Source organism: Megascapheus bottae, chromosome 6 (genome assembly GCF_031878675.1).
Source record: "Megascapheus bottae isolate mThoBot1 chromosome 6, mThoBot2.hap1, whole genome shotgun sequence".
Taxonomy (NCBI): Eukaryota; Metazoa; Chordata; class Mammalia; order Rodentia; family Geomyidae; genus Megascapheus; species Megascapheus bottae.
This window is the reverse complement of record NC_143514.1, coordinates 66860162-66885525: the sequence shown is the minus strand read 5'-3', so window position 1 is coordinate 66885525 and position 25364 is coordinate 66860162. Positions and strand designations below refer to the sequence as shown.

General features: G+C 46.4%; 1 protein-coding gene and 1 long non-coding RNA gene across 6 annotated transcripts; one reads left to right on the top strand and one right to left on the bottom strand.

Annotated features, from left to right (window-relative positions):
* Positions 1–62: 62 nt before the first annotated feature.
* On the top strand, positions 63–22788 carry LOC150062212 (uncharacterized). Of its 2 annotated transcripts, none has more exons than XR_016536000.1 (3): positions 63–227; positions 20365–20533; positions 22559–22788. It is a non-coding gene; the product is annotated as an uncharacterized LOC150062212 (long non-coding RNA). The 2 variants fall into 2 exon arrangements; XR_016536001.1 differs by lacking the exon at positions 63–227 and adding an exon at positions 234–534.
* Mecr (mitochondrial trans-2-enoyl-CoA reductase) lies at positions 4675–25364 on the bottom strand. Of its 4 annotated transcripts, XM_090335407.1 has the most exons (11): positions 25094–25227; positions 14922–15030; positions 14499–14596; positions 13724–13855; positions 12538–12681; positions 11079–11181; positions 9192–9294; positions 8025–8098; positions 6174–6234; positions 5927–5999; positions 4675–4977 (listed from the first exon to the last, which is right to left on the bottom strand). In XM_090335407.1, exons 1-11 carry the CDS (start codon positions 25125–25127, stop codon positions 4820–4822), a joined length of 1089 nt encoding a protein of 362 aa, XP_090191533.1. In that variant the 5' UTR covers positions 25128–25227; the 3' UTR covers positions 4675–4819. The 4 variants fall into 4 exon arrangements, with proteins under 4 accessions (XP_090191533.1, XP_090191534.1, XP_090191532.1 ...); XM_090335408.1 differs by lacking the exons at positions 14922–15030; positions 25094–25227 and adding an exon at positions 25308–25364; XM_090335406.1 differs by lacking the exon at positions 14922–15030 and having other exon boundaries at positions 25094–25301.

Genomic DNA, 25364 nt, shown 5'->3' with positions numbered 1-25364 from the left:
CACGTCTTCTCGCGAGCTCTGGCGCCGACACCGCCTTACGGCTTGGCCCCGCCTCCCGGAAGAGTGCGCGCGTGCGCAGAGTGCTCTCCCGCCTCTGTCTTTTGAACCCGGGGTTGCTTCCCCACTCGGAGCGGTGTAGAATGCAACCTCTTCCCAGACGTGCGTGTGCAGCCGTGGGCTGGATTCACACGACCTCTTCAGTTGTCCTGAGAATTACATGAGAGTGGGTACGTAAAGCACTTGGTACTGTCTGTAAACGACAGCTAATGATAGTGGCGACTCGTGGTGCTGGGCTTCCGATCCAGCGTGCTAAGAAAGCGTTCTGCCACGGAGCTACACACCAGCCCCACTATTAACAACAGCAGCAGCAGCCAGACGGGACATTGCTTAAATAGGAGCAGCGTGCACAGTGAAGAACCCTAGAACTTGGGAGCTAGATGAGGCCTGACACTTGAGATACATTATTTGACCAATCTAACCTATTTTCTAAGTTGTAGAATTGGAATTTGTGTGCATCCCAAATGAACTACCAAGGTAACTAAAGGTGGGGGGATTGCCTGAGTGGATGTTGCTGTTTCTGAGCCTACTAAGAGTTCAGTTATTACGGGGCCCAATAATTTGCCTAGAGCCACCAGAGTTTTCTTTGCTTGTATTTTTGTGTGTGTGTGTGGGGGGGGGGGTCATGGGCTTGTTTTATTTCTTTATCGTTTGAAAGGATGACTCAATATAAAATGATACACAGTGGGAAGTTGTCCCCTTTTTTTGCTAGCCACTCTTTTAGTTTGCCTCCCCTGAGACAATTTCTTAAATATCCGTCCAGTGGTTATTTTCCCCAACTCCAAGGCCCAGTGTGAGGCCAAAAGAGGTCTTGTCTGGTGCCAAACAGGGTCAGAGACTTGGCTTCTGGTGGCAGCTCTCTGTCTGTGTGACCTGGAAGAACTCCCTTTCTCCCTGTCAGTAGCTTCCAGCCAACGGTTGCTGGTGATAATAAAACCTGTGATATCAGTAAGTTGTAAAAAATAAAAATCAAAGGAAAGTGCTTGTGAAATTTATGCACTGCTAAAGATTAGGGGTAAGAGCAAGGCTTCTTTTTCTTTTCAGAAAATGCCATTATCTGCTTTAGGCTAGCCTTGATGTCTTCCCTGGCATTTTCCAGCTGTAGGCTGTCCTGGAGGGAACTATTTATTGCTCTGCCTAGGGCATGGTGCCTGCCAGTAGGCATTGTAGGTGTTGGGTATGTTACTGTGCAGGCATGAGAAGAGTGATGCCTGTAACACCCGTGCTCATGTAAGAACTTTTCTTCTGAAATTGTCTTCCCCTGAGGAAAGCAGACTTAGCTCATCTCCCAAGGCTCAGGCACTTATCAATATTGTGGCAGAGGCTGTAGGAGTTTCAGGGTGATTGGTCTCAGAAGAGGACAGGGCCACCGCAGGGCTTCAGGTGCACCTGAATTTTGCCTTAGGAGATAATGCTTGTTTGTCTTCTAGTTCTGGAGCCTAGGGCCTATTTACCAAAAGGTGTTTACTTAGTGGGTCTGAAGAGCCATCCTAACTCCACACATAATTCAGTCCGAAAATGAGAACGTCTCCTGCATTTGTTAGAAGAGCTGACGATCCATCTGAAGTTGTATTCCCTCAGACACTGCTTTCTAGCTTTTTAAATATTGGCAAATATTAGTCCATTTTCAAAATTTGGCTGTGGAGGGGACAGGGCAAGGGCAAGTATATTTATCTAAAATTCAGAAGCCTGGGGCCAGGAGCATAGCCTAGTGGTACAGTGCTCATCTAGCATGCACAAAGCCCTGGGTTCGATTCCTTGGTACCACATACTCAGAAAAAGCCGGAAGTGGTACTGTGGCTCAAGTGGCAGAGCACTAGCCTTGAGCAAACTGTATCCAAGGACAGTTCTCAGATTCTGAGTTCAAGCCCCAGGACTGGCAAAAACAAAAAAATAAAATTCAGGAGCCTGAGAATTTTGAACTTTTTCTTTAGAGCCATCCTCCTCCAAATTGTCTATCGATGTACTGCCAAAGATTTTTCCAGAGCAGGTTCTTAAGTCTTTTGTCCCTTGTACAGTAGACTAAATTCCTTCATAGGATCATAACCTGCCAGAGTTAACTTTTTGTGCTTCAGATGGGCTGACCTGATTTTGGTGTAAGTTAAGAGAGTGAATGGTATCATTTAGGAACAGTTCAGTGAAAGTCACATAGTAGGGGCTTAGTGCGGTCTAAGTTTATTGCTCACATGTAATGGTCTGAAGTAGGCAGATGGGGTCAAATATGGTGGTGCACACCCCAGGAATCGTATTTGTATTCCTGTTGAAAGAAAAGTGGAAGGGGAAAGAGATACAGGGTGCACAGTATGTACATTTTAAAGAGCTACCTAAGAAACTCACACCTAACATATCTGCTGACACCATGTACTAACTTTATTACTTGGAAAGGAGGTGGAGAAATTCAGAAGAGTCCAGCTTACCAAATTCCCACTTAAAAGCTGTAGATTTTAATTCTAAGGGAATGGGTAAGAAAATGACCGCTTTTGTAATTTTGCTCACCTGATCTCAGTATGAAATGCTTATCTTCCTTCTTTGGGTAAATTGTAGTTATCCTTTCAAGACCAGCCCAAATGTCAACCTCCAGACCCTCAAAGGGAGGACCAAATTCCCTTCCTTGTTCTCATGACTTTCTAACAGTAAACTTTCCTCCTTCCTGCCAGCTTCCTCCCATTGGCCTCAGGCTATTCAGTCCCCTTACCTTTTCACTCCTGTAGCCTCTGTGCAGTCTTCCCTCCCTCACAGGCCTTTTCACTTGGCCCACATGTGCCATTCTGTACAAATCACATGTCCCAGAACACACAGGACTGATTGGGCAATGGAAAAAGGGGCGGGGGAGGCTGATCCTGAGCCTAGGTGTACAAAGGTTCCCTGTAGACCTTTCTTAGTCACAGGCTCAAGCTTAGTCTTTTTTTGTCCGTGGTGGGGCTTGGACTCTGGGCCTAGGTGCTGTCCTTGAGCTCTTTAGCTCAAGGCTACCACCGTACCCTTGAGCCAAGCCCCACTTCTCGTTTTCTAGTAGTTAATTGGAGATAAGAGTCTCTTAGACTTTAGTGCCCTGGCTGGCTTTGAATAGTGATCCTCAGATCTCAGCCTCCTGAGTAGCTAGGATTACAGGCGTGAACCACTGCACCAGGCAAAGTTCAGTCTTTTCTCCAGAGGTCACAAAAAGCTCCCAGCAGCAAGATAAGTACCCTTGGGGCCTGTGTACACACTTGCATGAAATTAAGCCCTCCCAGCCAGTTTTTCCATTACCACCTTGCTGCTCAAAAATCCCTCAGGGCTTCACTCAGCCTTAGTTCTGACTACAAGGCCCTTTGGCATCTTCCTTCTACCACTGCTCCCATCTCAGTTCTCACCCCATCACAGGCAGAACCTGCACAACAGGCTTTGTAATTCTCCAAGGGCCAGAATCTTTTAAGCCTCTAAACTCTCCCATAAGCATTGGGCTTTTCTTGGTATACCTCTGCCTGCTCCTGCAACAATCCTCCCTAATTGCCTTAGTAAAGCTGGGGCCCCAGGTCCTTCTGTGGCCTGGTATTTAGTACTGTCTCTTGTACTAGGCTATTTAACATGAGCATCCCTAGCTTTAGGGACACGCTAGGACTCAATGAATGCCCCATGAATGAAACATATGGGTACCAGGGGCCAGGTAACAAGACATCACCAGGTCTGCACTCAGCTTTGATCAAGTGGATCGTGAAGCAAGTATCAATGTCATGTAAGGCACCTCTTGTCTGAATGATGCTCATTTCTCTGGGTCTGTCTGTCTACTCCACCAAGGATTGTTTACCTCAGGCTTTCTCAGTAGTAGTAATCATAGCAGCAGCAGCAGCAGCAACAGCAGCATTATGTATGCTGTGGACCCAATGACTGTGGTGGGAGCTGGCCTATGCACTGTAGGCTTGGTTTTTGGCATAGCCCAGGGCCTTACACAGGCTAGGTAAATGCTCCACCACTGAGCTGCACCTGTAGTGTCCTCTGCAAAATGTTTACAAGTGGGGGAGTGAGGAAGTGGGAGAGAAACGTGGAAGGAGATAATAATGTTCAAGAAGAAATGCATTCACTGTCTTATGTACATAATTATAACCCCTTTGTACATTATCCCGACAAAAATAAAATAAAAAAATTGTTTATAAGTACCACTGGCCTCTTACAACCCATTCCAAAGTTGGGACAACCAAAAATGTTCCCAGGGAAAAAACTGCCCCTGGTTGAGCAGCATCGACTCTGACTACTCTCGTTGATTAACACCTATTTCTCCAGGTAGAATGGAGGTGCCCAGGGGTGGGCAAGTCATCTGAGACCATGGTCCTCAGTTCACTGGGTGTTGCTGACCTCAGTCTGGGATTTCCTCTTTCTGGTCCTTCTGGCCTGAACAGAGCCACTTGCTACCAGTAAACAAGCCCAACCATTCTACAAAACTCCTCTGCAGGCTGTACAGCTGAGTAGACCCTACAGCTCACCGGCTTTTGTACTTGCTAGCATCCCCCCAGACCCTGCTTTTCAGGGAGGTAAGGAGATGTCCAGTAGGGAGCAGGTAAAGGAAGAGTAGCAGAGAGGCTTCTAGTGAGGTGGTAGATGCACAGGGATGAACCTAAGGATGACTTACAGTCTCTGTCCTTTACTTAAAGTCCAAATTTTATTAACTACAATGAGGCCGGTCACCTCATTCTCCTGGCAGGGAAGAGTGGGCCCTGAAGGAGGAACCCAAAGCCAGCCCACGGTTAGCTTCCTCTCCCATCTCCCTCCAGCTCCTTTAAGATGATCACATGATGAGAATCTGCTTTGAAGACACGAAAGGCTCCATTGAGGCTCCCAGAGCTTGCTGGTAGTCCTCCAGAGGGACTTCAGAGCAGGCTGGAGCTGTGAGCTGACCTCTGTGGATGAGGTCACACAGAGTAAGGATCAACTTCTTGAACTCATCTGTGGGAGATGGGAAGAAGTCAGACAGGAGGACAGTTAGGACTGTGGGTGGGAGCTGGTGCTGAATGCCAGTAAAGCCTCAAGGGCCGGGCAGAGAGGCACAAGTTTATAATCTCAGTTACTTAAGAGGAAGATCTCAAGTTCAAGGCCAGGAAAAACTAATGAGACTGGCTCAAAAATAAATAATAGAAATAGCTTGTTGGCCAAAATGGGGGGTCTTGCTTTTTGCCTGGGCTGGCCTCAAACTACAATAATCCAAATTTTTGCTTCCCAAGTAGTTGGGATTAAAGCCGTGTACCACTGCATCTAGCCCTTTTTTGGGGGGTGGGGTTGGGGAGAGAGGGGGAATGATATTTCCCTGTGTAGGCCAGTAGCTGAAAGTTGGCCTGAAACTTGCAATTCTCCTGCCTCAGCCCCCTGAACATTGGGATTCCATGTATGTCTGCCATGCCCAGTCTTTCTTGGTAGTCTTTCCTATGGTCAGTCAGCTCCTTAGGATAAAGGCAGTGGTTTATGTGTGTGTTGGTACTGGTGCCTGAATTCAAGGTCTTGGGCCGGTTGGCTTTTTTGCTAATTGATTGGTGCTCTACCATTCGAGCCATAACTCTACTTCTGGCTTTTTTTTTTTTAACTGATTAACTAGAGGTAAGAGTCTTGTGGATTTGTCTGCCTGGGGTGGCTTTGAACCATGATTCTCAGATCTCAGCCTCCTGTAATACTTAGTATTACAGGAATAAGCCACTCATGCCCTGCTACTTATTAATACTTAGGATTAGTTCAGTTTAATCTATCTATCGACTATAGCTGTGGCTGGAGGCTGTTTCCCTTTATCCTATTTTGGGGCTGGCATTGGATCACATTGTGGGAGCTCAGAGAAGCTGGTTGCTTCTGAAGTAATACTAGACACTACTCTCCTGTGATCCTTGGTATCAAACCATCATTTACTTACCTGGACCGTGGTTCTTCTTCCACTGAGACAACCAGAAGCCTCGAAGTTTGAGGTCCTTAAAAATGAGCATGCTCTGTGGACACAGAGGGGGCATGCTGGGACACTGAGAACTTCAGGTACTACTTAAGGACACAGATTCCCTCCAGGCACGGGAGGTTAAGCCTGAGTTTAGACAAGAGTAGAGGCAGGGAAGAGGCTGTGGAGGCCTCTGGACCGTGGTCTACAGGCATGTTTACCCCCAGCTTACCACAGAGGCTGTGACAGGCTGCTTGGCCATTCCCCCATAGGTCACCATAGTTCCTCCAGGCCTGTAGAGTCCAGCGGGAACAAACAGTAAGTGTCGGCAGAAAGAGAACTGACACGGTCCATAGTTCCTCTGGGGGAACTCACCACAACAAAGTTCAAAGCCAGATTTAGCTTGTTCCACACTACATACAGGAATGTGACTTTGAGTACTATAATGAAATGGCTTAGGCCTTGTCTCACTCTAAGTGTCAGTACTGTAAAATGGTTCTACCACTGTGACGGGACAATGTAGGGGACAATGATTGTCCTTGCATTGCAGAATATGTCCCTCTAGTACTGTCTCAAATAGGAATGAAGATAATGTAATTTTTAAAGCTAATGAAGGAAGTAGAGCATTAGCCTTGAGCAAAAGTTTAGAGACAGTGCCCAGGCCTTGAGTTCAAGCCCCACAACTGACACACACACACATACAAACACACAAAGCCAATGAAGCCAGGCACTGCTAGCTCATGCCTGTATGTAATCCTAGCTATAGGAGACTGAGATGAGGATTGAAGTTCAAAGCCAGCCCGGACAGTAAGGTCTGTGATATTCCTCTATTCACCAAAAAGCCAGAAATAGAGGTGTGGCTCAAGTGGTAGGGTAGTCCTTGAGTGAAAAAAGTGCATGCATGCACGCACATGTGCGCACACACACACACACACACACAGACACCTAATGAGTGAGAAATCCAGGTACCAGACTTAACCTTTGTTCCCCTCTCTGGAATATGTTGCTCAAGATGACACATTTGGAACAACAGATGGAAGACTGTAAACTACATAATGGGAGTTCAGAGGCTGCTTGGGATGAAAACTTGAGGTCAAACCTAGCTGTCCTGCTTGCTAAGCCTTGTACAAGGCGATTGCTCACTTTGAGCTTCCTATTCTTTAACTATAAAGTGGAGATAAGGGTTGGGTATAGTATAGTGGTAGAACATGTGCTAGCATGCTAGGTTCCACCCTCAACACAAAATGGGGAAAAAATAAAAGAAACAGAAGGAATGTGGACTAGTAGCCCTGGCCTAGGGGCAGTGGGAGAGTATGGCACTGTGAGTCCATTGCAGCCCAGTTCTTTGGCTAAGTGGTTTCTCTGCCTGCCCTCAGTGCAGCAAACTTTGCACTTGGTAGCTAATGAGTGCTCTCAATATCCCTTGCCTGGCTCGCTGGGGAGGATCTATACTAGTTGGGCAGAATCTTTTCAGGCACTTTGCCCTACAGCTGGAGAAATCTATACATATGTTTTTGTTTGTTTGTTTGTTTTCCAGTCCTGAGCTTGAGCTCAGGGCCTGAGCTTGAACTTTCTCAAGGCTAGAGCTCTACCACTTGAGCCTCAGCACCACTTTGGCTTTTTTCTATATATGTGGTAATGAGGAATCGAACCCAGGTCTTTGTGCATACTAGGCAAGCACTCTACTACTAGGTCAGACTCCCAGCTGCTGGGCAAGAAATTTTGTATTCACATTTCCCCTTACCCTTAGTTATGTATGCTTCTCAAGTGAATAGGCATAGTGTATGTTTTAAAAGCCAATTAAAAAAAATTGGTAAAGCTACCAAGTTCAGGCTCAGTGAATTATAAAAGAGCCTTAGGTTTTAGGTCCTTGTCCATTCCTTTATGGAAGACAGTGAAGCCATTTACGTCTGGGATTCCTTGTAACGCTGAATCTGGCCAGACCCTTCGGTCTTCTATAGAGGACTTCATTTCCTTCTCTATGCTGGCTCATGCTGACAGTTGGACCTTGTCACTTGGCAGTCCCCCTTGGTAGGGATCTGGAGTGATTGTGAAACTTGGACTTGCAGCCTGAGGAACTTACGCTAGGTGGCGCAGCAGCTCTGTGGAGCTTTTTCCACCAACACAGTTGAGAGCGAGCCGTGGAGGGGGCATGTCCTGGAAAATAAGGATCCTCTGGTGAGGCAGCTGCCACACTACATTGGGCCGGGGGGTTGATGACTGCTACAAACAGTATTGCCCTGACCACGGGTTCTGTCAGAAGGGAGGAGTGAAAGAAGTGTGTTCATGCCCTTGAATTTGCTTTTTGCTTTGCTAAGGCCCTTCAGCAATTTTGTCCTGTTATTCCTTTCTGGAATCGGCTCAAAACTCATGTCTTCTGGGAAAGAACAGACAAGAAGCATCTACCTTCAATTTTAAGGGACTTCAGCTTCCTGCATACTCCTTTGTTCAACGTCTAACCTCTGTCTTCATGAACATTCTCTAAACACTCCTCATAGGAGTGTGTTTGATCTTTACAGATGGTCTAATTCAAGGAGACAGGGTTTGCTTACTTACTGGGCCTGCTGTGGGTGGATGTTCTGGAAAGGAGATCTGTCTGGGGCCAGTCCTAATGCAAACATTTGTAACTCTCTGGTCATCTATAAAACCAATGGCAAAACTGGGCACCAGTGACTCATACCCACAATCCTAGTTACAGGAGACTGACACCTGGAAGGTTATAGATTGAAACAGCCTGGGCAGAAAAGTCTGTGAGATGCTATCTCCAGTTAACCAACAAAATGTGGGACTGAAGGCGTAGATGAAGTGGTTGTGCACCAGCCATGAGTGCATGGTCCTAAGATCAAGCACTGATACTAACACAAAAACAAAATAAGACTGCTGACAACTATTTTGTAGAGCTTTTCTAGGGGCTGAGAGGAAAAGTGAGAGACAGAAGGAATGTGCTTCATTTTGTTTTCTCTTCCTTCTCTGTGCCTCAGTTTCCTCAGGTCCCCTTGTAGGGGTTAAAAATGCAGATGTTAAAACTGCAGGTCATATAGTGTTTCCTGAGCTCTGTTTCTCCTGCCTCCCTCACAGCATCTGGGCAATGTATGCACTGTCCTCTGCTGGGGGGGATGGGTTTTATTCTAAGAAGGGGCAAAGGAGATTTTTCACAGGAGCAAAGGACTTTACCCTGGCTTTTCTATCTAAGTCAGCTTTCTGAGGGGAGAAGGGCCTGTCTTGAGGGGTATGCCCGCTTCCTGGATACCTTCAGGAGGTTTTTTGTTTCAGGCTTCCTTAGTTCCTCTTCTGTGATGATGTGCTTGGCCCCCAGGTTTTTTAGTTTGTCCATCAGCTTCTGGATGTCAGGTCTGGAAACCAAACACAATCTAAGGTCTCTGGTTATACCTTCTGGCTTTCTTGTCCCAGAGGCCCTTCTCCCATAGCTGGTAGAACCCATACTTACATTTTGGGAAAGTGGGATTAGGGTCTAGCCAGGTCTGGAGCAGGGGCTAGCTATATAAATTAGTTACATTTCAATAGCTCTTGGTTTAATTTCTTCACTAGCTATTCCAACTGGACAGGGCCAGGCTGAGATATGTGTATATGTCTGTGTACGTACTGGGACTTGAATGCATGGCCTAGGTTTTGTCCCTTAGGGTTTTTGCTCAAGGCTAGCACTCTACTACTTGAGTCACAGCTCCATTTTCAGGTTTTTTTGGCCAGTTGTGGTCCTTGAACTCAGGGCCTGAGCACTGTCCTTGGAATTTTTCTCAAGGCCTGAGCTCTACCACTTGAGACACAGCACCACTTTTGGCTTTTTTTTTTTTTTTTCTTATGTATGTGGAACTGGGGAATCGAACCTGGGCCTTTGTGCATGCTAGGCAAGCACTCTACCACTAGGCCAAACTCCTGGCCTGATTTCCAGATTTTTAGTGGTTAGTTGGAGATACTTACGGACTTTCCTTCCCTGGCTGGCTACATACTATGATGCTCAGGTCTCAGCCTCATGAGCAGCTAAGATTATAGGCATGAGCACTAGTGCCCAGCTAAGTTAGGAGATCCAGGTTAAGAGATTCTATAGCTACTGCCAGCCTGTTAATGCTAGAAACCATTTGGGCCCAAGGAAAGCCAGCCTACTTCCTGGTTTCTTCTATTGAAATGACAAACTCCAGTTTCCTTCCACTCCTATTTTCAAGGGGCTTTTCAGAGTATTGTGCAATCATACTCTAGCTCAAAGTGGGTGAGGCCCTGCTTCTCTGGCTGAGACAAATGATCATTTTTGCTAGTGTCAGTGAGACAGGAATTGAAGCAATTATCGGTTCTAAGACTGGACTTCCATGACAAGACACAGCCACATCGTTAGGGCAGAGAGCCTTAAATGAACTGGGTAAACAATGGAAAAAGTCTGTTACTGACTTGTGAGTCTTCCTGAGCATGCTGCTTCCTCTCTGAAACTCGAGCTTCCTCATCTGTAAGAGATGACAAACCTGCCCCATCTCTTTCACAGCTGAGTTTAGTGCAGAAACTTAAAGGGACAGGGAATTCTGGCTAGATAGTTCACAGGAAGAATAGCACAGCTCAAAATTTTCCTTTCTTTTTGTGCCAATCCTGGGGCTTCAACTCAGGGCCTCGGTGCTGTCTCTGAGCTTTTTTTTTTTGCTTTTGCTAGTACTCCATTGTTTGAGGCACAGCCTCATTTCCAGCTGTGTGTGTGTGTATGTGTGTGTGTGTGGTGTGTATGATTAATTGGAGATAAGAGTCTCTGAGGACTTTCCTGCCCAGGCTGGCTTTGAATGGTGATTGCCAGATCTTAGCCTCCTGAGTATATAGGATTACAGGCGTGAGCCACATGTACTCAGCAACTTAAACCCTTCCTAAGTGTGAACTGTGCTTCTGAAAATACAGAGCTGTCCTAGGTCAAGTCTCCACCACTCATGGCTGTTTAGTAAGGACAGACCCCAGCTCTTTCCTGCTGTCTGTCTTAGAGATCAAGCCAAAGGCCACTGGACTTCATTTCTGGGGGTTGATTCAACTGCTGTAGCATCCAACTTTAACTGTCCATAAAGTGTGCCATTGTTTGTGCAAAAGCACCATCTACTGGAGATATGGGTGTCTACAGGACCATGAGGTGGAATTAGACCTCCCGACACACCTGTCTCGGACCACGTTGATGGTCCTTAGGCCCAAGGCTGCGGCGATCTGAATGACTGCTTGCCCCACTCCACTGTTAGATGCATTCTGGATGACAGAATCCCCTGTGGAGCCAGGAAGAGACCAAAGTCATGCTCTGTAGACCTGGCTTCTGGACAGGATTCCCAACAGAGAGCAAGAGATGGAGGCCTCAGGACCAAAACGAGCCTGAGCTTGGTAGTAGAGCATTTCTATGGAGCAACAGTAAAACCCCTACCTATGCTGTTTACTTGCTCCTTGATTTTATATAAACAGTTCAGCTTTTGGGGCCTCTTTCCTCAATGAAGTATTTTTGTTGTTGTTGGTTTTTTTTTTTTTTTGCTAGTCCTGGGGCTAGGCTTGAACTCAGCTGGGGACTGTCCCTAAGCCTCTTTGTGCTCAAGGCTAGGAGTACTCTACCACTTGAGTCACGACACCATTTCCAGCTTTTTCTGTTTATGTAGTACTGAGGAATCAAACCTAGGGCTTCATGCTTGCTAGGTAAGCACTCTACCACTAAGCTACACTCCCAGCCTCTTTCCTCATTAACATTTATTTATTTATTTTTGCCAGTCCTGGGCCTTGAACTCAGGGCCTGGACACTGTCCTTGGACTTTCTCAAGGCCAGAGCTCTACTACTTGAGCCACAGCACCATTTCTGGCTTTTTTCTATGTATATGGTACTGAGGAATCGAACCTGGGTCTTGGTGCTTGCTAGGCATGCACTCTATCACTAGATTAAACTCTTGGCCCCTCCTCACTGGCTTTTAAACAAACATTTTTGTTTAAAACTACTAGAAGTTGATGGTCACTGCACCACAGCACTGTAGGTCAGCCCTGTACCAAGTGTTACACTGCAATGATCCATCAGTCCTCAGAACCCTTCTCCATTTTCCAGATGACACTTGAATTCACGCAGAGAGGGAGCGTAAAGACTGGGTCCACCCTTAGTTTGCCTGGTGGGGGCTGGACTTGAGCCTCAGTGCTTTGAAGACATGACACACTCCATGGGGATAATGCCTGTGAAAGTACTATGTGAACAGAAGCTGCAGTATAAATACTGGGCAGAATCCCTAAAAACAAAGTTCAGCATTTTAGTGAAAACACAGGGATGGTATCTATCTTGTCTGGCTTTGTGTCTTCAGAGTTTAGCACAGCTCAATGAATTTTTGTTGGGTGACAGCATTCCATCCCAATCTCCAGGGAATGTGAACTTTTAGCAGTTTCCCAGAACATACTCCTCGGGAGATTTCAGCACATTTTCTAGAAATCCAGACATTTTTCTCAAAGCAACAACACATTCACCTACGTTGGGGGTTGCTGTCTTCCAAGAGCCTTCCCTAGCAAGTTCCCATGAGTGCAGAACCAGAATGGGGTCATACCTGGTGGGGAGTCCCTAGCCTCCCTCCCCCGCTCCAAACCCCACTCTCCCAACTCCCTACCTGGCTGGAGCTGCTCGAAGTCCATCAACATCCTGTAGGCTGTACAGGGGTTGACACCCAGGGTAGCAGCACTCTGAAGAGGGATGTCATTAGGAACTTGGATCAGCACTTCCGCACTGAATATGGCCTCTGTCCTCCAGGTTCCTGAGTCAGAGGATGGCAGGGCAGTGAGGCGGGATCTTCTGCATACCTAACCCCAGACCTCCTTCCCGGGTATGTGAGCAGCCAGGGCTGCCAACTTCAAGTAATGTTCCAAAGGTGGAGAGAAATCCTCAAGCCTCTTTAGATGCCTTTGAGAGCTTATGATAATATCATAAAGCAGCTTTTGTTATTTCCATTTTAAAAATGTAAGCAGTTCAGAAAACTTGCTTCTCTAGCATTAAAGTTAGCCCATATTCCTGTGCAGGGGGCTGAGGCACAGTTAGCTTCGAATGGACGAGCTCTGAATAGCAATGCTCTGGATGTTAGCTTCCTGAGTAGCTAGGATTACAGGCATGAGCCACTGGTACCCGGCCCCTCTTCATTATTTTAATTTTTTTCTCTTTCTTGCAACCCTGTCCACATGTAGATCCTCTGTTGGAGCCATACTGGTTTTCCACCATTTCCCAAACTCACCTTTTGTGTAGGCTTATTTCACATCCTCTGCATGAGATGATTTTTGGCTCATCTCCACCTAATAAAACTCATCCATCAAAGACCCTTTCTAATGAAGTCTCCTTCACAATGCTTTTTTTTTTCTTGACCCTTCTCTAGGACTGTCTCTCTTTGCCTTTCTCTTGTGCTAATAATCTCTTATATACACTTGCATACAGAGGCACCTCTACTTCCTGTGCCCTTGGACACTCCCTTTACAGACTTTTTCAATTGGAGTGGAAGTTCCTGGAGGACAGGGCCTACCTGATTTGTATTCTCCATGTTCTTTAGAGCAAGGGTTCAGGGATGTAGGAATTCAGAGAATCACAACTCCCATGAGTAGGGCCCGGCTGATGAGAATACAGGGATAGCCTCTTCAGAGCAAAAAGAAATAGAATTCCTTACTCTTCACTCAGCTTCCAGCCCTATGAACTTACTAATGAATGCATTGCACATTGCTTAGTTTCACTAAGCCAATTAGTAGAAGTCGCCAGAATGGGGCAAAACAGCACCTGGATGAATGTAAAAGCTGTTCACATCTGGGGAAACTCACCCAAACCTGCATTTGCTGGGATCACCCAGTCTCCTGGCTGCAACCCAGTTACACTGCTGCCTACGGCTACCACTTGCCCGATGCCTTCGTTCCCTCCAACAGCAGGCAGCTTGGGAAGGAAGCCGTAGTTCCCTGAGGGAGAAGAGCACAGATGGTTACCCAGTCAGGCCTGGGCAATGAGAGGACACAGACTCTGGAGTCAGTCAAATCTCAGCCCACCTGGGTTTTCTACCTAACCAACCTGGAGCCTCAGTTTCTTGTCTAGGGCACTAATCTTCTTCTTCTTTTTTTTTTTTTTTTGCCAGTCCTGGGCTTGAGCTCAGGGCCTGAGCACTGTCCTTGGACTTTCTCAAGGCTAGAGCTCTACCACTTGAGCCTCAGCACCACTTCTGGCTTTTTTCTATGTATGTGGTACCTAGGAATCGAACCCGGGTCTTCATGCATGCTAGGCAAGCACTTTAACCACTAGGCCAAACTCCCGGCCAGGCACTAATCTTCTTTAACACTGTTTATACTTAGGAGGAAAAAAAAATCTCAGGAAGGAGCCAGGCATGTCTCAACAGTCTCCCAGAGTTCAGTTTACTCCCCCCTACGCTTTTCCTGCCTCTCACTAAGCCTGGGGTCCTGAGGAGGGAGGTCAGAAGGGGAACCCTGTACAGCTGGCTCCTCTGCTCATCACAGGAATGTCACGCCCACCACACCTGAGAAGGGATGGAAATGAGGCAGTAGCAGATTGAAAAGGCCAATTAATATAAGCTTCTGAAACCAAGGTTACCTTGGATCATATTTATGTCAGATGGATTGATAGGGGCTGCCAGCATCCTCACGTGGACATCTGATTCTCTCACTGTAGCCAGCTCCAGGTTCTTCAGTCTAAGCACAAAGCCAAGAGAGACAGACGTTAATGTCATCCAGAAGAGGCTGGGTGTCTTTCACTCAAATCATTTCCCAAAGTAGGTCAACATGTCTGAGATGCCATGTGTGCCCAGAATTCAGTTCCGCTGGGAGAGTTCTGTGCTGTAGGAACAGAGTACGGGCTGACAGGAACTGCAGATGGGTCATCCTTGTGTTCCTGTCCCACTTGAGGACAGAAAAACAATAGCATTTGGTAGGCTGGCCTCACTCTGGCTTTCTCCAAACTTGCTTGGCACTAGGAATCATGTGAAGGAACTCACCAATACAGAGTCCCAGAACCTACCTCTGGTGCACAGAACCAGCATCTCCAGCCAGGGTGCTACAAGCAGTTCTTCTAAACAGGCACACTAGGGAAGCTGTGGACCAGCACTGTAGTCTTCCACCTGTTTGTTCTGTCAGGATTAATACACATGAGACAGAGGATACTGCCCTTAGTGGCAGAAGGTAGGGGGATGGAGGGATTGTTTCTGCCCCTAGGAAGAACTTCTTGATAATTGCCACTAATGCTGCAGAATGATGTCCCTTCTGGGTAGGGATACTAGTCTGTCTGAAAGAATGCTAGTTAAGAGCAAGGGACCTTAGGAGAAAATCTCTACTGTGGGATAGCTGGGGCACTAGGGGAAACGTTTCTTTTCTATGATAGGCCTGTACTTCCCCACTGTACAGTGAGGTGGGAATGGGGATTTGGACTGATAGTTTTCATCAACCTCTTTCACTTTAAGTCCTTTGTTCATGATGAGCCCTTGACACCATGGGACCAGTATTGCTTGCTCTGCTTAATGTGTACTCCAAGCAAAAGCTTCTGAGGAAGGACTAGTCATGTTATTTTCATTATTAAAAAAAAGTCAGGCCGGGCGCGGTGGCTCACGCCTGTAATCCTAGCTACTCAGGAGGTTGAGATATGAGGATCAAGGTTCAAAGCCAGCCTGGGCACAAAAAGACCTGAGACTCTTATCTCCATTTAACCTCCAGAAAACGGGAAGTGGGGCTTGGCTCAAAGCACAGTGAGCCCCATAAATGCCACCCCCCCCAAAAAAAAAAGCACAGTCAGGCTGGGAGTTTGGCCTAGTGGTAGAGTGCTTGCCTAGCATGCACGAAGACAGGGGTTCAATTACTCAGTACCACATACATAGGAAAAAAGCCAGAAGTGGTACTGTGGCTCAAGTGGTAGAACTGTAGCCATGAGAAAATCCCAAAACAGTGCTTAGGCCCTGAGCCCAAGACTGGCATTAAAAAAAAGAAAAAAAAAAGGCAGTTCCCCCCTCCACCCCTCTCTTCTGGCCAGGTATGGTGGCATACATTATAATCCTAGTACTCAGGAGGCTGAAGCAAAAGGAGAGAAAATTTGAAAAGTCTGGTCTACGCAGTGAGATTTGTCTTAAAAAACAAAAAACAAGAGAAAGTTGCTAGCCAGACTGCATAGTTAGTAGACAGTGAAGCCCTTTGACTTTTCCTCTTACTCCAGGCATCAGGTTGGTAATGCTTCTCTCTGTCCAATTTTTTTTTTTTTTTTGGTGAGTCATGGGGCTTGTACTTTGGGCCTGGACACTATCCCTGAGCTCTTCAGATCAAGGCTACTGCCCTACCCCTGGGTGTTGTTCCTGGGCTCTACGCCTCAAGGCTACCACCTTGCCCCTTGAGCCACAGCCCCACTTCCCCTTTTCTAGTGGTTAATTGAAGAATCATGTACTTTAGTGCAGGGGCTGGCTTTGAACCGCCACCCTCAGATCTCAGTCTCCTGAGTAGCTAGAATTACAGGCATGAGCTACCACACCTGGCTTCCAAATGTATTTAAGTCATCTCTCTCTCATTTTTTACTTACCAAAGCCATATAAAACTCCCAATTAGCGTTTCTGTGCATGGGATGACAATATCACACTAAATTAAGGCAACCTACTCCTTTCCTGAAGAGATCCCACCTCTTAATTAGAACTGAGGCTCGATCATGGGGTATAGTGTGACTCTCCAGAAGTGTTTTGTACTGATAGTGATAATGGAGGCAGGTACTTAGGTGTTTCTTACACACCAGGTCCTGTGCTAAGGGCTTTAAGTCCATGATGTAATTTATGAGGTAACCTCTCTCCTCACATGAGGTTGGAAGGAGGCTGCTCATGTGACCTGTTAGTGGCAGGTTAATATAATTACAAAGCCAGTACTCTGATTGACGTTGCTCAGCAGCAGAATCCTGACATGAGTCTGGAAAACCCTTAGCACCAACATGGAGTCTACACTGGGAATCCCACAGAAAGACAGGCCGTGTCTCATAAACAGAAATAGCAAGAACTAAAACCAGAAAAATGCTCTAGCAGGAAGACGAGTATAGCCAGAGTAGAAATAAAGGGCTTTTTAAAATAAAGGAAGATTGGAGGCATGTTACCATAGTTAGGGGAGTCCTTCCATAGAACTGGAGCTTATGGAGTGCTCAGTCGGGCACCCTGCTAAGTGCTTTCCTAGCCAGCCTCCACACCAACGAAAACAGTCTTTATTCTGTTCTGCTCTTACAGAGGAAGGAACAAAGACACAGAAGAGGTAAATAACTTCCTCGTGGCCACTCACAGCAGGAGGTGCTGATCTGAAGTGATCCTGGCAGTCTGATGTGAGAAAGTTACCTGCTAAGGGGTCAACCCTAGACCAAACAGAAGTCAGTGAAAGGGGCCCCATGAGGAGGAGTGGGGTTGACCCTGAACCACAGAGTAAGGGTGATCAGCAGGTGCCACAGCCGTCCCCGCATTAGAAAGGAGGCCCTCAGTGAGGCGTCTCTGGGAAAGTGTATATTAAGGCTACATTCCTAACAAAAACCCTGCCCAGAGCAAATAGATTTTGGAGTGGCTGCCTCTTTGAATGAATTGTACTGCTTCTTTCCTGCATTTGACAGATAATCAGACTTTTTCTGTAAGCTGACAAAGTCCATGAGCTCAAGCTGCTTAAAGACATTTTTTTTTTCCCCTGCACATTTTCTACAGGCACCTGCCCCAGTCAAGGTTTTCATTTGTGCAGTTTCTCCATGAAATGAGAAATTCAATTCACCCTCAAGACTGGCCCAGACTTTTACCACTCCTATAATGCCTTTGATCCTGTTCTTGGCCCTGAAAAATAGGCACTTAACTCAGTGATCCCCTTCACAGCATGGGTGATGACACCTCATGCTTCATTATTCTTTAGTTTACAGAATCTCTCAATTAGTCATGAGAAGATATTTATGTTAATAATCTCTTTGCCAAAGCTCTTAGGCCCAGATTTACTAGTGTGAGGCCCCTTTCAAACTCTTGGGGATATATTTAAACTCTTAAAAGAGTCCAGACTACAAATTATCTGTGCCACCAGGGTGCCAGGCAGCACCCTGAGATCACTCAGTGATGAACACTCAAGATAAGAAGATGAATGACCATGTAAGAACTTCTTGCTACACTGGGTTTTCCTCCCATGAGTTATAAAAGACTGTCAGCGTGTAGAGCTTTCTGTATTCTGTAACAGCAGATCAGAAATTGGGGTTAGATCCAAGGCCTTCAGAATCCAAGTCCAGTGTTTCTTCCATTGACCACCTGGTTTTGCAGTCTGAGTATGTGCATGTACATGTGAACATCTGTACCCACTCTTTCCTTATTAAGATTCTGAGCTCCTTTAATTTTACCTCAGTGTTTAGCAAGTATTTATAACAAAGGTTTTCTCCCCAGTGAGAAAACATGACACCAAAGTGCCAGTCATTGGGAAGTCAGGAGCAGGTTCTAATCAAAGGCCCTCAGCTGTTTCCACTTGCTCTTCCTGGTTCTAGGCTGCTCAGATAAGAACCTCCAAAGGGCAGGCTCCAATAAAAATAGAGATTATCTTTTTTCTTGCTAGTCCTGGGGCTTGAACTCAGGGCCTGGGCACTGTACTTGGGCTTTCTCAAGGTAGTGTGCTACCACTTGAGCCACAGCACCATTTCTAGCATTTTCTGTGTACGTAGTACTGAGGAACTGAACCAGGATGTCGTGCAAGCTAGGCAAGCACTGTCCCACTAGGCCACCCTCCGGCCCTGGAAGCTGGTCTTGAACTTGGGATCCTTCTGCTCTAATCTTTCAAGTGCAAGGAAAAATATGTGTGCAACACCATGTCCAGAATCTCCCAGCTCTGTGATGTTAATATTACAAGGCAATCAACTACATGTGTGGGGAAGATGGAGACCAGACAATGCTCTGGGCTAGACATAAATTTTGGTTTGGACTCCTGAGTATAAGGATAGACAGGAAGAGTGGATATGGAGAGGGCATTATTTATTTATTTTTTCTTCTTTATGGCAAGGGAATTCCCTGGAGTTTGAACTCAAGGCCTTACGGTTCCTCGATAGGCACACTATCATGTGAGCCATGTCTCTAGGCCTGCCCTTTCCTGGTTGTCTCAGAGGTAGAGTCTAATGGACTTTTCTGCCTGGACTGGACTGGAACTGCTATCCTCTGGATCTCAGCTTTCTGAGTAACAAGGATCCCAAGAATGAGACACTGGGGACCTAGCCAATGAGGGTGTTTTATCTGAAGTTTAAAGCAGGAAACCTGAAGGATAGATAGGTAGCAGATGATGCTCTGGGCTAGATATAAAGAGCAGCAAGCTATCCTGTGTGTAGGTGGAGACTAGAAGTAGTAAAAAATATATATATATATATATATATATATATATATATATATATCCTGGACCATTTGGGTGGACAATAAAATGATAACTAACATTGACAATGTTCTGAGTTTTAGATATGATACTTATCATTTTATAAACAAGATGTTCCATAGCCCTCTAAACACTTATGTTATAGGCTGTGAACACACCAATTTTTAAAAAAGAAGAAACTGAGGCTCAGAAAAGGAACATAAAAGAAAGTGACAAATCTTTCTGTTAAGCTACACTCTGAAGTTCAGATTGTGGAACGCTGCCAGCATCCACTAAGCTATCTGAGGAATTCTTCAAGGAGACATTATCAGATATTCCCTGGGATCCAATTTGGGAACTGCACCCTTGCCCTCGCAAGGCCCCTGCCTCAGTGCCAGATTACACACTGATGTCATAAATGCTCAGAAGTCCTTGAGTCAAGGAACCACATGGCTTGATGGAATCTAGACTTAGGCTGTGAACACAATCCTCACAGATCAACTTGCCCTCAAACAGCAGGGAAATGATGCACTGAGCTACAAATTGTTCCTGGTTCTGGTCTGCCTTCTGTGAAACTCAGCTCTCACTGCCAGCTGAGATTTACAAGAAGTGGGTGGAAGGTGTGTGGGGAGGGGCCAACGAGAACGGAGGGTAGGGTAATGGCAAGAGGAAGGTGCAAACACAGCAAGTGGTGGCAGGGACAGGCCTGACACACTGCCTGCCTGGGGTGAGCTATGTTGGTCCAGCTGCATGCATCTCACCAGGGAGACCAACTCCAGCCCGCCCCTCAGAATGTCATCAATACCAGACACTGTTGTTCCTGCAGACAGTTCATCAAGGATACCACTGTCTCTGCAAGACAGGAAGGAATATGGGGGCTTTCCATTCTGGGAGCAGGACCTGTCATGCAGTTAGCAATTTATTTCCTCTATGTGTGTGTGTATTTAATTTACCAAAGGAAGTAGTGACTGTTTTTTGGAGTACAAATGAGGCAACAACTACAGCATGACTGTAAGTCACCTCCTCAGTTTGGTTTATGTCCTCTCTGTCTCTGAGTGTATGGCGCCGTGCTACCAGGAAGGAATGCCTTTGTCTTTAATCAACAGATCCCAGCCCGGATAAGATCACAATGGCCCCTTTGAGGCCGAGGCGGTACACCTGTGATGCCATATGAAGTACAAGGGAGACAAAAGCAGGCAGAAGAAAGAGGCTTTTGAGAAGGGGGAAAAAGAGGCCAGTGCCTTGGGGACTGGTTTGATCGGTGTGCTGTGTAAGGTAGGCTCTGGGCAGCTCTGCTGTACTCTTTCCTGACTTCTACATTTAATTAGCAGTCATTTATACATATCCTTCATCTTCCAGTATCCTGTCTTGTGAGCAAGAACAGGCAGAGTGTGTCATTGCCCAAAAACTTTCTAGAGCCAGAAAGATGTCCCATCATAGGGTACTGAGGAAGGTAACTGATACCTTAGTCCATCTGTCTGCAGCCCCATGGTCACCAAGCTGTCCTCTGTGAGTTTAAAGTTGCCTGTGTGCTGAGTGCCTTGTTCTAAGACTTTACAAATTATAAGCAGGGAAAAATTGGGTGGTGGTGAGGGAATTCACAGTCCATCACTTCTTGCCCTTGAGTGGGCATATTAGTAGCCTCAGCTAGTGGGGATGTGAAGAAATCCTCAACTCTGAGGAAGGGCTTCTTTCCCTGAGCACAGCTCTTAGTGTAAGTATACAGGCACCTGGGTCGCCTATGGCTTCTCAGCTCTCCTTCCATTCAGGGCTCATCTTTTGGCCCTTTAGCATAATTGCTTCCCTGTTTTCTTTCTTTTCTTCTGTCAGTCGTGGGACTTGAACTCTGGGACTAGGCATTGTCCCTGAGCTCTTATGCTCAAAGCTAACACCTACCCCCTGAGTGACAGCACCACTTCCAGTTTTCTGGTGGTTAATTGGAGATAAGAGTCTCAGGGACTTTAGTGCCTGGGCTGGCTTTGAACAGTGATCCTCAGATCTCAGTCTCTTGAGTAGCTATGATTATAGACCTGAGCAACTGCACTATGCTGCCCAGGCTGCCCTTGAACTTCTGGACTCAAGTGATCCTTCTGCCTGAGTTTCCCAAATAGCCCGAATAGCCACTGGTGAGTGGACAGCCTAGCATCTAATTCACCTTCATAGAATTGTCAGAGCTGGACCATCAGAGAGGAGTCATGTCTCATAGCTTCCTTGGACGCAGTACTACATTGGAATGATAAAGTCTGCTATGCTATGGGTCTTAAGTGTTTTCCAGAAGTCTGACATTTGTTAAAAATTTGGTCCCCAGGTAGCAACACTGGGAAGTGGTGGAACTTTTAAGGGGTGGGGTCTAGTGGAAGGTTCTTAGGTTTCTGAGGACAGTGGCCCAGTCTTCCTCTCTCTTTTGTAGACTTGATGGAGTGAGTAGTTGCACTGCATGTCTATGCCCATGTGCTATATCACTATGGACCCCAGATCACTGGTAGTACTTGGGTCATGAACTAAAAACCTTCAAAACCCTGAATTACTATGACAGTAAAGTGATTAATAGAAGGTAACTTGTCTTGGCAGGGAAGTGCTGTTTGAAGAGAATAGGTTTCTGAAGTATAGAGAAAAGGCTATGAAGGTGTATTACTGGCATAGGAGTTATAGGGGATACCACATATATGCCCACATTTACTGCTGCTGACCAGAGCCAACCCATTTATTTCACTGAAGAGAGTGGAGACTGGAGTGATTTTCTTGTTCTAATACCTAGTGGCAGGGGCAGGATGAAATATCCAGAGCCACAGCGTGACCTCTTGCCCTCTTTGTTTATTTGCCTCTGAAATGAGCATCTCTCTGACCTAACCCAGGGAGGGAAGGGCTAGGAAGCATGCCAGACAGTGTAGGAGTTGCTAGGAGAGGGCAGACAGAAATAATGACTTGGAATTGCACAGTGATAACATTCCTTTCAGGGACTCTGAACAGAGAGGAAAAATCCCAGCTGGCAGTACAGTTCCTTGGAGGCATGCAGGAAAAAATGAGGAAACTGGAGGTGGAACTCCTCAGTCTAGGATGAAGCACAAGCAGATTGGAAGAGAACACCGGAATGTTCCAGCTGCTATGTAGTGGCTGGAGTATGAATCCTGAAACATGTGGCTAGTTACTGCTAAACCAGTCCTGCAGATACATCCCTCAGAGGGCTATGTATTGAGTGTACACAAGGTGCTCAATAGTGTTGATTGGAAATGTCACGTTTCATCTTTCCTCTGTGCATGCAGCTTCTGCTTGGAACATTTCTACATTTTCTCTCCTCAGGTACTGGCTCATCAGATTCCCTGGGGGATTGAGACTCCTTGTCATCAGCGGAAACACTCTCTTCCAGGTGCCTACTGTACACTGAACACCTCCTATCACACTATCCAAACCCACTGGGCTATGATGACTTTTCTCTTGGATCTGACTGGGATTTCCTGAGTGCGAAGACCATGAATAATGTCTCTGTACTCTCAGTGCCCAGCACTTTGTAGGTCCTCAAAGATCCTTTATAAACACTGAATCCAAATGATAATTTTTTTCAAGGTACTACATTTCTGGTTTAAAAGCCAAATACAGCTGGGCTCTAGTGGCTCATACCACTCAGGAGGCTGAGATCTGAGGACTAGATCTAGGCTAGGCAAGAAAGTCCATGATACTCTTATCTCCAATTAACCACCAAAAAATGGAAATAGTACAGCACCAGCCTCGAGTGAAAAAGCTTAAAGGATGGTGCCTAGGCCTTGAGTTCAAGCCTCAGCATGGCACTAAAACACAAACCAAAATCAAAACAAAAACCCCCAAGTTATATATACAATTGCTGTTTTAGACATAGATATCAAATGTAGAAAGAACTCCTGAGGCTAGAAGGCCCTGCAGTAAGAATTCACTACGTATTCTGGACCCCTCACCTGCTCTCCTCAAATTCTATTTGTCTTAAGGCAGACTGGAGATGTGTCCAAGTGTTTTCCAGCTTAGTTTCACCTCACAAGTGCAGCAAGCAGTGGTGCAACAATGATCTGGATGCTGTTTTATTATGACTTCAGGCTGTAAAAAGGGGAGGGACAATGGCTAATACTTCTGTCCACCCTACATCGGGGCGATCCTTCCTATAAAGAGAAATGCTCAATCATCTGAATGACTTAATTTTACTTTCTCTTCTTACCTACTCTATTCCTAATTTTACACTCCATCTCATTCTCACAATGATGAGACAATTGTTTCTTCTGTATGATTGAGGTGATTATTTCTTCAGGCTTAGATCATTACCAAGGACCTTTAATGAATGGCCATCCCAGCTACATGATCCTGGGCAAGTGCCTTTCAATTGAGTACATAAGACTCTTATCTACAATTACCCACAGAAAATCAGAAGTGGCATTCTGACTCAAGGGGGTAGGGAGGTAGCGTTAAGCTGAAGAGCTCAGGGACAGCACCCAGCACAGAGTTCAAGTCCTGTGACAAGAAAAAAAAAAGTTCAAGGACAATTCCAAGGCCCTGAGTTCAAGCCTCAGGACCAACATGCATGCACCAAGGTTTATCATTGTTTTGTGGCACTGTCAGCATGGAACTTGAGGGAAAACAGGACTGCATACAGGAGACAAGAGAAACTGCTTGCCCCATTTCTCCCAAGTGGTATCTGCAGACTTACCAGTCTGCTCCAGGTTCTCTGATTCTCAGAGAGGAAGAAATCAGGTGAATGGGCAGCTGTAACTCCATAAAAGGGCATACTGCCTTTTTTCCTTTTTTTTTTTTGAGACAGGTTGCTTTTTTTTTTTTTTTTGCCAGTCCTGGGCTTGAGCTCAGGGCCTGAGCACTGTCCTTGGACTTTCTCAAGGCAAGAGCTCTACCACTTGAGCCTCAGCACCACTTCTGGCTTTTTTCTATGTATGTGGTACCAAGGAATTGAACCCGGGTCTTCGTGTAGTGCATGCTAGGCAAGCACTTTAACCACTAGGCCAAACTCCCGGCCCTGTCCTTGGATTTTCTTAAGGCTAGAGCTCTACCACTTGAGCCTCAGCAGAACTCCTGGCTTTTTTTTTTTTTTTTTTTACTATGTATGTGGTACGGAGGAATAGAACCCGGGACTTCGTGCATGCTAGGCAAGCACTCTACCACTAGGCCAAACTCCTGGCCCGAGACAGGTTGCCTTTTTTTAAAAAAAAAATACAGGTTGAGGATATTTTCCAACCCTTCTGCCTCAGCCTCCAGAGGACTGTGATTATAAAATAGGTCTTTAAACTAGGCCAAGGTGCATACACAGTGTCATGGATTGGAACTCACAGGAGTGAGAAGTCACGGATTTCAGCTCTATGTCTGATCACGCATTAGCTGTATCACTTTGAACAAGTCACTTGCTTTATGTAAAATGGGAACAATCGAGTACTTGTTTATCATCAGTCAAGACCAAAAATGGATGTAAAAGTATTCTGAAAACTCCCTCTTAGGAAAACAACAGGAAGAGGATAAAAAGTTAGGTCTGCTAGACGTATGCCCAGATTCAGCCTCCGTTTTCTGGCTGTGTGCGAATCTGAGCAAGTGATTTTACCCTGAGCCTCCATTTTCTTATTTGCAGGTCAGTTAAACCGGCGCAACCATTTAGACAACAGTATAATTACACAACAGTACATTCCGGAGCACCGGACCGCTTCTCGGGTCTTCAGCTACTCGGAACCACGGCCTCTGAGCGCTCCTTCTTAATAAGGTGCCCGGCTCCCTGTGTCTCCCTGGGCCCCGGTCCCTCCCTTCCCGCGCCACAGCCCGTCCTAAACCTCTCCAGACACCCAGCCCGCTCCCCGTTTCTGCACCGTCTCTTACTCGACGACCTTGGCTGGATCCCCGTGCTTCCCATAGACAAGCGCCCGGACCCGTGAAGGCTCGGCGGAAGTGGAGTAGGAGGAGGTCGCACGACCGTGGCGGAGCCAAGCTGTGAGCAGCCCCTGCGGTAGCCGCACTCGAGCCCGCGACCCCTGCAAGGCGCAGTAAACCCACATGCTGCCGGCTCCACACAGACACACACACACTCACGCACCACCGGGCGCTCCTGGACACGTCATCCTTCCGCGACCCGCGCTGCGGCCCCGCCCCG